The 13,810-nt window shown below is 47.7% G+C and overlaps 1 protein-coding gene across 2 annotated transcripts in view; it reads right to left on the bottom strand.

Annotated features, from left to right (window-relative positions):
* The window catches only part of NOL4 (nucleolar protein 4), a 128,133-nt gene extending 116,974 nt beyond the window's left edge, over positions 1–11,159 (bottom strand). For both annotated transcript variants that reach the window (XM_060277847.1, XM_060277846.1), the window contains exon 1: positions 9,515–11,159. In XM_060277847.1, the coding sequence (XP_060133830.1) occupies positions 9,515–9,802 (288 nt within the window). In that variant the 5' untranslated portion in view covers positions 9,803–11,159. The remainder of the gene's footprint in view (positions 1–9,514) is intronic.
* Positions 11,160–13,810: the final 2,651 nt, after the last annotated feature.

The raw sequence follows: 13,810 nt of genomic DNA, 5'->3' as shown, positions 1-13,810 counted from the left end.
TTCTTTTGGTCTACCTTGGTATAAGGCAGCTTCCTACATTCCTAACAGTGGGGAGGGAAATTGGCACTCTGCAGCAAGTAGGTGAAGTAGGCGGAGGCAGATGGAATCCTTTCCCTGGTAGTGTTGCTGCTCCAAGTGAGCCCAGCAAACACCAATTGTAGAAAGGGAGCCCTTCAACAGTGCTCAAGGGCTGTAGTGTGGAATCAGCCCTAAAAAGAGAGCTACAAAACTCATTCAAAATCCCAGGAACTAGCATAATATTTTAGAAACTCAGCCTCAAGTTTTAAGAAAGAGTCCTGCAAAAACCAAGTAAGTATTACAACGTTCTTGTACTAACATCAGTTTTCTAGGTACCCATGCACCTTGATTTCCTACCTCACTTCCACCTACAGGAGAAGTGGCTACATTGCTACCTTCTAACTTGATGATGGTCAAAATTTGAGTGTGGCCACCTCACAGTTGGCATGCCATACATACCCCACACACATTTTGCATGCACATCACATAAACAGCAGATCAAGCAGGCATAGAATAATAGAATCATAGAATTGTAGAGTTGGAAGGGACCACGAAGTTCATCTAGTCCAACCCCCTGCAATGCAGGAATCTCTTGCCCAACATGGGGCTCAAACCCATGACCCTGAGATTAAGAGTCTCATGCTCTACCAACTGAGCTATCCCAGCAGGATAATCACATGTATATTGCATACACACTATGGAAAACACATGTACATACAGAGAGACGCACTTTACATACAACGGACGAATCTGGTGAGCAGGGGGAGAGAGATATATCCCAATCTCTCTCAAGCCCTTCAGAAAGTGCTTGCTGAATGCTGCAGAGGTGCTCCACAATGAGGAAGCAGCAGAGAATCAGGTGGTGGTGGTGGTGGTGACCTATCAATTTGCTTCACCACCAAATTATGAAGCAGGGAGTGACAAAAGGCTTTGGGGGCTGGATATGGCCTGGGGGCCATAAGTTATGGTTGTCATTCCTGGCCTACAGTATCACTAAACATCTGTAAACACTCTTTGATGGCGATCTAGAACAAGTGATTTGTGGATAATACTTTGTGGATGTTCTGTAGAATACATTAAATATTGGCTTTCTTTGGTGGCAGTATGTAGAAAAGCATGGGTGGAGAGAGAATAAACATTTGGGTCAGTAACACAATGAACAGAATTAACAGATGATCACAGGGAACAGGACCCATAAGAACTCAGTTTGCACAATTGATTAATTTGGGACCATAATATAGACACAAAAGCACAACTTTTTGCACAGACAGAACACTAGTTCAGTTTATGTAGAACAGATAAAACTGCACACTCACTTCTTTGAGCAATAGGAATACTGGTTTTGATAAAGTTCATTTCATTTGGAAGAGTAACCACTGTAGATGTGTGTGTTCTTGCACATATCTGCTTATTTTAACAAGTTTTACAAGTAACTAGGTATGGGAAAGGGACACAGGTGGCACTGTGGGTTAAACCACTGAGCCTAGGGTTTGCCAATCAGAAGGTCGGCGGTTCTAATCCCCGCGACGGGGTGAGCTCCCGTTGCTCGGTCCCAGCTCCTACCAACCTAGCAGTTCGAAAGCACCTCAAAGTGCAAGTAGATAAATAGGTACCACTCTGGCAGGAAGGTAAATGGTGTTTCCGTGTGCTGCTCTGGTTCGCCAGAAGTGGCTTAGTCATGCTGGCCACATGACCTGGAAGCTGTACCAATAACACGAGATGAGCGCCGCAACCCTAGAGTCGGTCACAACTGGACCTAATGATCAGGGGTCCCTTTGGGAAAATGAATACAAGGAGAAGGGGAAAAAGGTAAACCAAAGCACAGAGATGAAAAATTTCACTTGTTTGTTCTGGTGATGATGTCATCAGCAGTACAGGACCCCAGTCTCTAGGCTGTTTTCCTTCTGCTTAACTTTTTCACTGATCACCAACTTGTTGCTCACTCCCTCAAGCCATATTTTCTGCTTAGGCCTGTGCCCCTTGGTGAATGATCCTAGGAATGCCACTGCCTCATTTTTCAGTGAGAAAGTGAAAGGGAATCGTGGAATAGTAAGGACTGTCTCTGTCTACAGGGGAGAGAACAGGAACTGGTGGTTTATGGTGCTTTGGGTGTGGAGCGCGTCCTTACACACAGATGAGCCAAAGTGAAAGGAAGCTCTCTTCCAATGTGATTACAATTGCATGGGCCATAACGTTGGTGGCATGCCCGCTAGCCTTATCCCTGCAGCATCAGTGGCCTGGCTGCATTGCTTGTCCACACACTAAAGCTGAAAGTCTGAAGTAGGGAGCTTGATGTGTAGCCTCCCCATGTGATTTAGAAGCCCATGCAATCAAGGTTCTAAATAAGTCAGGGAATCTCCATGTATATAAGCTGACTCGACCCAACACATGGACAGTAGCAGGGTCAGGCCATTGAGGATGTGCTGAGGGGGCAAGGCAAGTGAGTGTGACCCTGTCCCCCCCCTTACATGACTGTAATCATGTAAGGACATCTGAAGAGGGTTTCACAAGGGTGTGCATTCAGATATCTCATCATCTTCCTTGCCTCCCCCCATGGCAACAGCAATTCTCTCATGTGAATGGAGGCAGAAGGGATGAGCTGAGCCACAAGGATCAGCTCTGCTTCCTGCAATGGAAGTATAGCCAGTGGCGAAGCTGCATGCTCCACTACCGGGAGCGGAGAGCAGTCAGGGGCATGGCATGCCACCCACGAGGGCATGGTGCACATTCTAGGGGCGTGATGTGCTGCCTGTGGGGGCGTGGTGCCCAGCGCACGTGCAGGTGCACAGTGCATGTCCAGGGGGCCTGCCCCGATGGCACCCTACCGGAATAGTGGTGCTGGGGGCGGTCCGCTCCCTCCGCACTACCGTTCCTCCACCAGTGAGTATAACTCTACCTTTCTACCCCTCAGTTCCCAACATTTCATCACACTTCTAACCAAAGACAGGAGCAACTTGATTCTCAAAGTCTGGGATTACTGGAATCACTGGAGGGTTTGTGATTGATGGGAAATTCCAAATGGGCACTGAGAGCAGATTAGCTGAGAGAACCCACCAGCAGTATAACCACAGCCCTGCCTCTATTACTCCCCCTCCCTTTGCTGGTCACTACACTGGAGACCCAGAGCCACTGAGGGTCTCAAGTACAGTCACACTGTTATACAGAAGTCCAGAAGTTATGCTTTGATGGTGATTTGCACATTGAAACATATACACTAGTAAAGTGCTTCTTATTAAGAACATAAGAAGAGTCTGGCTGCTGGATCAGGCTAAAGGCCCATCTAGTCCATCCTATTCTCACAGTGGCCAACTAGATACTTATGGGAAGCCTGGATTCAAGTGCAGCTAGTATTCAGTGACATCCTAGGACCGGTGGTACTCAACTAAGTTTTGCTCAGAGTACTCCCATTTAAATTAATAGGGCTAATTTAGTCATGTTCATTAATTTCAATGGGCCTGCTTTGAGTAAAACTTAGCTGAATAAATGCCATCCCCAATGTGTGTGAGGTATGTGTGTGTGTGTAAATGAATACACATGTAAATAAAAACACATGTAAAAATGCATGTAGATAAAAACAAAAAATATATACGCATGCACACTTCTGTTCTGCATGCCAGTCATTTACAGCAATTCCTAAATGCAACATACACATTCTTCATGAGGTAAATGTATTGTGTTTTCTGTCCAGAACTCCCATAAGCTCTAAGTTCAGTGGCAAATATTGACTGTATTTCCACATCCTCATACTGTATTGGTTTGTACTCTGACCATTCCTACTCATGTTCACTTTCACTGCTAATTTCTAACCTTCGAAGAGGAATTTTGTACCGCATATCATGTATTTACAAAAGTCTATCCTTGTTTTCTAACATTCTTTGGAAAGCTACATCCTGAAATATTGCAGTTACCATATTTTTTTAAAGTACTGCCTGAGATAGTTTTGTGGCTATAATTTAGCCATGTAATAACGGATTTTTTTATTTGTGAAAATCTACATTAAAAAATACCAGTTAATAAGCCATGTCAATGTTTAGAAGAGTTTTACATAACTGAACAAGTTTGACATAAAGATGAGGTGTAAAGCATAGCCAAAGTGAAATTCTTATTCCATAGAATTTTAAGATAAAAGTATAACTTTTATATAGAGGGTGTGCAGAAAACAGAGTAGCTATATCCTAATGCTTTAACTTTTTTAGTTTACAAGTGGCACATAGACACATTTTACTCTTGTCATGAGGATTGATTATTCTAAAGCATATTACAGACTAAGAACTCAGAAACAGAGAGTGGTAATTATTAGGAAGTTGCCTTGTACTGTACACTGATAGCAGCTTTCTAGAGCTTCAGACTGGACTGGAGTCTTTCCCATCCCTGACAAGGATATGCCAGAAATTGACCTGGAACTCTGCCTCTATTCTACTACTGATCTATTGTTGAAAAATAATAGGAACCCCAAGATGCATATTTACAAACCTTCAATAACATTTCCACAATTGTATTGTGCTGACACTTGTGGCATGTTAAAGTCCTGTATGTTAATAGTTTTCTTAATAAGTATTTCACAAACTTCTATGCTCTTTACAGTTATCACTGCAAGTTAAAGGGGAGAGTTTATAATAAAGATACATTTTTTAAAGGAGCATGACTAGCAGTCCAGTTCTAGGCATTTGTCCAGATGGTGTGTCTGCAATAGCATCATAATATCACCACAACTCTTGTGTAGTTGTACTGGCATAATTTTTGACACCCCACATCTTAAGCAGTTACAAACTGATGCAGCAAGTCAGGAATGGACCACTGAATCATATGCAACTTAATTTCCCTTTAAAGTGTAATTTAAACCCCAACAACTTTTATGCTAGGGTAACCAAAATATTGGTCTGTGGAATCGATTAATTAGACCTTCATCAGGACACACTTCTGAACTAGTGGCATAACATCCACATAGTTACTTACACAAAAGATAGCAGGATACACATATTTCTGTCAAATAGGGATCAAGAGCACAGTCTGCTTTCATATACCGTAGTATTTCACCTGGCCCTCAGTGCTTATCCTTAACTGCTGATTTGTGGCCCTACCCCTAACTAATTCACAAATGTTTGAACTCTAGGAGGAATGGCCAAACTTGGCCCTCCAGCTGTTTTGGGACTACAATTCCCATCATCCCTGACCACTGGTCCTGTTAGCTAGGGATGATGGGAGATGTAGTCCCAAAACAGCTGGCGGGCCAAGTTTGGCTATGCCTGCTCTAGACCATAGACCTGAATTCACATCCTTGGCACGTCATTCTGTACACATGAGAACATTTGATTTCAAGCTGGATACTATAATTTGTACCATTACCATATAACATTACTGATGTTTTTCATGCTTTCCACTTTTATTTTCAAACATATATACTAATTTAGTCAGAAATCTCATAGAAGCTGTTCATAAAATTATCTGTAGAATTTCAGTCACCAGCCACACTAAGGATAGTGTTATGTGTTGCTAAGTGACTGTGAGTATCAAGTATTAAAACTTTAAACTAATTATTGTCAGCCATTTGGCATATTTCTCTGTCTTATGCTTTCAATAAAGCCTCTTGATTAGGCATCGTTTCGCTGCTCTCATAAACTGCAGTTTGGGCTTAATGAAAGAGAGCAGATGACAAAAGAACAACAGTGGGAAGAGTTAGCTGTGGTACAGTATATTATTCATTGAGCTGCACATATAAATACTCCACTGTGTGTTGTCCCACTGTAGACCTAAAATGGCCGTATTGCAGGATGTTGTTGCCTGGTGACCAAGAGTGCATCTCCTACACCACAGAGGGCTGTGAAAACAGGGAGACTGATTTGCTCCTTTTGCTCTCCAGAAGACTGAGATACTGAAATAAATTAAATCAGCATTCAACAAGCTAAATATTCCCTTTCTCTGCATGCTGTTTAAATTGAATGAGGCCCTGGGAGCCTGAGGTGTTCACCAACATGCAACAGCAAACTAGATATAATATATGTTCAGGCCTTTGTATTTCATTTGCTGTCCATGCCATTTAATAAACAGATAAGGGCACTGCTACTGTAAGCCTGCAAGTTATTCTTGCTTCAATGAAGTCTGTGTTGCTTGTCTGGTCTGTTCCGGTGCAAACTCCCACCTGCTATCAGTCTCTCTTTCTTTCATTAAAATCAAGTAGTTAATTAGCCCCAGCCTGTCCTCTCCCCTTCTCTCTTTCCCTTTAATGCAGCAGTAATGATGTCTAATTACCAGCAGCAGTGGATTACAGAACCTTCAGGAGCAAATCTCTCTGCCTGACAGCAAAGCTGAGCAACAAACCTTAAAGCTTCAAGGAGAGAATAATTCTGGACAATGAAGGTGGTTTGCATATTAATTTTTCATCAAGCCAATTGCTTTGATGTTAAAAATGTTATTTTGTACATCTGTTAATTCTGTACTGACCAGAATTATCAATAGTGTTTGATTTTTAAAAGGAAATACTGTACACTACAATGACTTTTCTGGTAGTGGGAAAAGTTTTTTGATTATATAGTATGGAAGTTACTGTCTCTGTGCACTGTAGCAGCAGATATATATGTGACAACATTGTCAAGTGTATGCAGCAATCAGACAGAAGAGTTAACAAGGAGTGATAGTATGTGATTAAACTCTTCTATGGCCACTGGATATATTGTGATGAATGAGATGCTACGAAACAGAGTGAAGCTTCTGTCCATGGTGCCAGTGAGTAAACTTGAATGACTTCACATAAATGTTAATAGCAAAGTGAAAGTGAAAACACTTCCAAAGTCAACCATTGATATGTATCCAGCATGTCCAGTGCTTCAAATGGAGTAAGATGCTATCCCACATCTTTTCAGGCTGCCTCCAAACTACCTCACTTCTTCCAATGGATGTTATTGAGTCTGGCATAATTTGAAATGAAACCATTCCACTTCGAGCCACTGAGTGCACATTAGAAAAAATCTAATATTGTCCATAAACTAAATGTCTAAAATTGTCCATAAACGATTGATGCATCCTTGTGAATGGGGATATATAAAGTTTGAGGTGATCATGATTCAGTAACATCTGTGCCTGCTGTTTGAAATTTCTGTTATGGAGCAGATTTAGGAAACTAAATATTTGCATGCACTCAAGATTGAATATTTTACCAATGCAAGGAATGCTGTTAGATTTGAATCATAGAATTGTGGAGTTGGAAGGGACCCTGAGGATCATCTAGCCCAACCCCCCACAATTCAGGAATCTTTTCCACAGCTGTCCCTGGGTGGGTTCAAACCACCAACCACACACTGAACTATTGTGCCACTGATAGTACAGAGTAGTGTGTACTGGGCATAGTCCAGTGCACAGACATGCATGGGCATATACCAACCTGCATTGGATTTGGTCCATTTAATGTAATATAGAAATTTGATGGGCCTTTTAATAGTTTTGTTCCCACATTATTGCACTGTTGTAGAGGTGATCATTTCCAACATTGTTGCTGCAAACCTACACACACTTACCTGGGAGAAAGTTTCACTGAACTCTTGAGTAAAGGATTGAGTATAGGATTGTTCTGTGCTTTTCTGAGTCAAGCAGACAAATGATTAGGTGAAACTATGTTTAGTGGGTGAGTATATCAAGAAAAATTATGGGCATCAAATTGTGACAGAAGCAGGAGCCAAAAGAGTGGGGATATGCAAAACCCTTTAGAAACAGCACAAATGTGGACTTAGTAAATGCAGATGTTGTATGTCATTTATACAATGCAATCCTATATATGTCTACTCAGAAGTAAACTCTGTTGAATTCAGTGGTACTTACTCCCAGATAACTGTGCATAGGAATACAGCCATGAAGTCACAGAATAGTGCTTTATTCTAACTAATTTTTCTAAGGTTATCCATAAATTCCATCTTCCTTCAAACATGAGTTTACCTGTAGCTTTCCAAGAAAGATGCTGTGAGACATAAAGGATGCTTCCCACAACTCCATTCCAGTAAATCAGCATTAATTGAATTAATCAGCATAGATGCAAAAGTATATTAGTAGAGCTTTTCTTGAAATTTGGTTATACTTTATTTTTATGGAATTAGGTACTTGAACCATAGTAAATAGTTTGGATACAGGCTTATAGTGGAGAAAATCCACTTTTGAAATAAATGGATTTATGCAGGAGTGCTCAGTGGAGTATCCAAAGGTACAAAACTTTTACAAAGTAATCCCAATAGGTAGCTGAAATCCTGAAACCATAAAATAATAAACACAGTATAAATTATTTCCCATTACTTTCAGACAGTTATTTAGTATTATTTCATACTTATTTCATTCATGGCCACTGGCATACAAATACTGTATCTTGATTTGCTGCTGGTGATTTTATAAAGCACATGGAATCCTAGCATTCTACAGCCACATCTTAAATACATTCTACATATAAAATCTTTCACTGTGTCAAAAAAAAAAGGGAGAGGCAGGACACTTTTTCTTAGTCCAACAACCAAAAATGTATTTCATCAACTCCAAATGCCAAAGGCAAGGTTTTTGCTATTGCACACACTTCCACAAACCAGAGTAAAAGGTAAAGCTTGGAAATCAAGAAAAACTAAAGGAAGGAGAGGAGAATGCAAACCTACTTGTAACCAACAGTTCCCATCTTCTGAACCAGGAAATTCTGTTGCTCCTGCCGCCACCACTACTACCACAACCTAGCATAATAGCACTTCTGCTGTGAGATCTGCAGCTAGCTTTTCAGCCTCCAACCTCTGGAAGGCTCACAATACTTCTGGGCTGGAATCAAGTGAGACTTGAACAAGCGTGGAGGGTGGGGGGGGGGGGGAGAGACCAACCAATTCCCCCATTTAGTCATGTGCAAAAGCCTACAGCTCTTTTGTTGACCCCCCCCCCTGCCCTCCGCTTTCTGCAGTGAGCCGAGCACATCTCCCTGATGCTCAGAGGGATATGGGCTAACAATGAAGGGAAAAAACACAAGCTGCTATCCCGGGGAAAGCCCCAAGCCAAGGGCCGCCCCGCTTTGTGCCAAGAAGGACCCGCGGTGCTTTCTCGCTCCGAACTCGTCTGAGATGGGGAGCGCGGAGGCGTAGGACACGCCGCCGCCCCCACCAGCAGCCCCCATCCCCACGACGCCCCCTCTCAGCCCCGGGAGGCGAAGGGAAGAGGCCGCCCCCAACAACTACAGAAAGGAGATCATGGCAAGGGAAAGGCAGGAGGGCGATCGCGCTCAGGGTGTGCTTGGTGCGTTGGCCGTGCAGGGAAAGGGAAGGGAGGCGCACAAAGCCCAGAGCCGTGCAGAAGGTGCCAGGCAAAGGCAACGCTGGCTTGAGATGGGGGGGCGGGGGGAGGAGGCGATTGGAAGGAGGAGGGGGCGGAGGGAGGCGAGCAGCCGGAGCCCACGGGTGGCCGCGATGTGGCGGCAGCAGCTGCTGCTCCTAGCCACTCTCCCTCCCCGGTGCGACTCCCAAACAAGGCAGGCAATTTCTCGACTCACCGTGGTCTTGACCGGCACGTAAAGCACTTGCTTCCCTCCTCCGCCTCCGCCGCCACCACCAGCGCCAGCCCCGCTGACCTCGTCCGGATGGCCGAGCTGGAAGCCTTTGGATTTGACCCAGAATTTGAATTTGGCGTTATCCGTGGAGCTGCTCTCGGAGCCGTTCAGCAGCTGGACAATCCGCTCATATTTCTTGCGGGTCACCGTCTTGGTTTTGCCAGAGTCCCCGTAAGTCCGGAGGCACCAGTCCTGGAACTGGCGGTACATGTCCCGGTCGCCGCTCTCCATCGTCCCCCGGCGAGACACACACCCCCAAAGCGGACCGGGGCACCTGTTCACCCCGGGCTCATGGAGGAGGAAGATGCAACCAGGAGGAGGAGGTCCCGCGACAATCACACCCTAGAGAGGGCTGAGGGGTGGGGGTGGTTGGGGTGTGCGTGTGCGTCTGCTGGGGGGGGTCTCCTCCCCCCTTTCTTTGCTGGAGGAGCGATCGGGGTGGATGAGGGGCTGGGCGATCAATTCCAGAGTGGCTCAGCAGTCCTGATCATTTTTCAACTTGATCATCCCAACCGCCACCCCTCCTCCCCACATCCACTAGACGACCAGGTCTTGCTTCTCCTTCCTTCCCCAGTACGTGATCCGTCCCTTTAATCTTGTGGCCGGCAGGACTATCCCAGCGTCTCCAGCAACGCCTCTCCCCCCACCCCCGAGGGTTGCGCCTTTATGGCCCTGAAGACATGGACCCTAGCTGCGCGAAGAAAAACGGAAAGAGAGAGCGAAAGGACAGATCATGGAGTCGGATTCTTCTCTCCCGGGCATCCGCTTCAGCCTGGATGGTGCAGGTTGGAGGGAGGGGGGGCAGAGAGAAAAGCCCACCCTCCACCCCAGCCAGCCAACCCTGGGCTGCCTTCCTGTGTCTGTCCGGGAGGACCCTGCTTCTCCCACAAGCAGCCTCTCCACGCAGGATGGAGGAAAACGCTGAAGGGCAAATGGGTCTCTCTTCTTCTGTTCTCCTTTATTCCATCTTAGGGCTCCATGCTTTGGATGGGAAGCTGTTGGTGGGATAGAAAGTTCTTTGCTGCCTAACAAATCCAGGGTGCATCACGGAGTGAAATCTTGACAGATCCTCCTCACAGGCTTTATTTAGCTATTTTGGGGGGTGGGGGTGGAATCCCACTAAACCGAGTAAAAGAATAATGATGATAACAACCTCGACCCTTCTGAAGGTACAAAAATTAGGCTTGGGACCAAAGGAGGGAGAGCTGAGTCCTGGGAGGATGTTGGCCAGCGGATGGCGGCCGTCGGTGGGGTTGCGCATGTAAAAACGGTTTTTCGCCCATTTAGCGACTCGTCCAGCCGAAGGTATCTGGTGGTCTCCACCGGCTGCGAGGCGTTCGAGGAAGTTTGGCGTCCGGATGCTTGATGGAGAACCAGCGCCGCCCGTTTCCTCGCCGCCGCCTGCTTCCCTCCCTGCTCGGAGCAGCCTCGATTATTGTCCCTGTCTTGGCCCCAGTTTCCGTTACCCCTTGAAACCCGCGCCGCCTCTGGGCCGCGCCGCCGAGCCCCCACTCCTCCTCGGGAGCCCAGTTGCCAGCGCCTCGCGACGACGACCCTCCGAGCTGGCGAAGGCAGGCGGCAGCTGCTCCATCCGACACCTATTCGCCGCCCGGGAAAGGGAGTTCCCCTCCTCCGCCTCCGCCTCCTCCTCTCCGCCGCGCGAGCCCAGACACACTCCCACTCTGTCTCTCTGCGCGCGTCTTCTCTCTCATGGCTCCCGGACCCGTCCAGTCCTGGCTCCTCTCTCTCTCTCTCTCTGGTCACCTCACACGCCAATCCCAGCTCCCTTTCTCAGACCCTCCTATGGCTCGTTGCCGTGGGGGGTGAGGGGAAGGCACTGAACGGCTCTGCCTCCCCTCTCCACGGCTCTCCCTTCATCCGAAAGGCGCCGTGAGGGAAATGAATGGGCCGCCTGGCACCTTGCGCGCGCGCCGCGCCTCAGCCTTGTCCCAGGCAGGCACTTGCGAAATGGACAGTGCCCGCCTGCCTCTCCCTCCTCCTCCTCTTCCCCCCTCCCCCCACCCCGCTCGCTCCCTCAGTCTCTCTCTCCCTCCCCCGCCTCCCTCTCTGCCAGCCGCTCTCTCTGCTCAGCGGCTCTACTAGAAGGTCTCGCGGCGCAGCAACCGGGACTGACAGCCGGCAGCGCGAGCCGAGCGCGAGCAAAAGCTCCTCGCGGAAGCCCTCTCTCCCGCGTCGGCTCCCCGCCTCCCCTCCCCTTGGCCGCCCTCCGCTGATTGGCCAGCGGGACAAAAGTTTCTGTGGAGACGGCGGAGCGGCGACGTGACGGACAGAATTGTCCCATTTAGGGATGCCGGGCCGCGCGCATGCTGCGGACGGGCGGCGGCAGGTTGGAGAGCGCCGGGCAGGCAGGCAAGCGGGGCTGGCCCGAGCAGCGGGCGGCAAGGTGGCGCAGGGGAGGCGGCGGGAGGAGGAGGCGGCCGCTCCACCACCCTCCCTGCCACAGCCAGGTGGGGGGAAGGGGGAGGGGCGTGCGAGGGGAGCGTTTCCATGGAGATTTCTCCTGGTCTAGCCTAGCTTAGCCTCCCTCTCTCTCTCTCTCTCTCTCCCCTAAGTCCCCCACACCTTCCACCTCCCTCCCATCAGATCAGCTGACACGTCATTAGCTTAGGACCTAATTATTGCTTATTGGAGCAACAAATGAGCGAGAGGGCCAGCTGCAGGAGACTGACGGTGTGTGTGTGTGTGTGTGTAGGGGGCAGCTCCCCCCACTCGGAGTCTGGTGGGCCAAGAGTCCCGAGTGGATTCTTGTTAACTTGCACGGCTCCTCCCGCAGCCGCAGCCGCCCCCTTAGCAACCTGCAAGCTCTCAGCTCCGCTGCTCCGCCGTCCACCTCCTCCTCCTTGCCACTTTTGTTGTCGTTGATGACTGAGAGGGGGGGACAAGACGATGCATCTGACGGAAATCTGGCCCCCGTGGACCCCTCTGTGGCCCGCAGGCAATGGAGGGCTGCCGCCGCCGCTACCGCGGTTGCAAAACAAAGCACGTGGACCAGTCTTGCCTTCAAATGGACCCGTGCTCAGTTATCTTTCTCCAAGAGCCAATGCACACTTGCTGTTGACAGTGGGGGGAAATGCCACCGGATGTGTGTTGTGGGGAGGTCTCCATTAAGATGTCCCTTCTGGTATAAGGATGTTGCTCACCTGGTAAGTGCGAGGAGGGAACTCCAGAGAGAGTTCAGTTCCTGCCTTTCCCATAAGCCAGGGGTCAGCAAACTTTTTCAGCAGGGGGCCAGTCCACTGTCCCTCAGACCTTGTGGGGGGCCGGACTATTTTTTTTAAAAAAAAATGAACGAATTCCTATGCCCCACAAATAACCCAGAGATGCATTTTAAATAAAAGGACACATTCCACTCATGTAAAAACATGCTGATTCCCGGACCATCCGCAGGCCGGATTTAGAAGGCGATTGGGCCGCATCCGGCTCCCGGGCCTTAGTTTGGAGACCCCTGCCATAAGCTGTTTAGAGCTGCAATTCTTGCACTAGGAAGGAGCTTCCCCATGCAACCAAAAACTATGGACATTTTCCTCACAGGTAAATTCTTCTGGTATCAGTGGGACTCTTCAGTATCCATTTGGGACACTTCATGCCTAAGATGAAAATTATTTTTGTAGGGGAGAAAATGTGAGGCAAAGCTACTCAATGAGGATGTGGAAAGCCCTAGAGCTCAATATGCTTTGTGAGAACAACAACACGTTTGGCTTAGTGTTCAGATGATGACCACGTAAAAGGTAACGGTAAAGGACCCCTGACAGTTAAGTCCAGTTGCAAACGACTCTGGGGTTGCGGTACTCATCTCGCTTTACTGGCCGAGGGAGCCAGTGTATGTCCGCAGACAGTTTTTCCGGGTCATGTGCCAACTTGACTAAGCCGCTTCTGGTAAAACCAGAGCAGCAAACAGCCGTTTACCTCCCTGCCAGAGCAGTACCTATTTATCTACTTGCACTTTGATGTGCTTTCGAACTGCTAGGTTGGCAGGAGCTGGGACCGAGCAAACTGCCGACCTTCCGATTGGCAAGCCCTAGGCTCAGTGGGTTAGATCACAGCACCACCCACACCCCAAAACAATAATAAAATTATGATGATGATGATGATGCTACCCATCTGACTGGGTTGCCTCAGTAAAAACACAACATCACGTACTAAAATCTTACCTGACTTCCCAAGGATCATTTGGTAAGGTCATGACCGAAGTCAGGATTTGATCCCAGGTCATAGTCA

The sequence above is a fragment of the Zootoca vivipara genome, chromosome 8 (assembly GCF_963506605.1).
Source record: "Zootoca vivipara chromosome 8, rZooViv1.1, whole genome shotgun sequence".
Taxonomy (NCBI): domain Eukaryota; kingdom Metazoa; phylum Chordata; class Lepidosauria; order Squamata; family Lacertidae; genus Zootoca; species Zootoca vivipara.
Note: the sequence above shows the minus strand (reverse complement) of the source record. Positions and strands in the feature narration are given on the sequence as shown.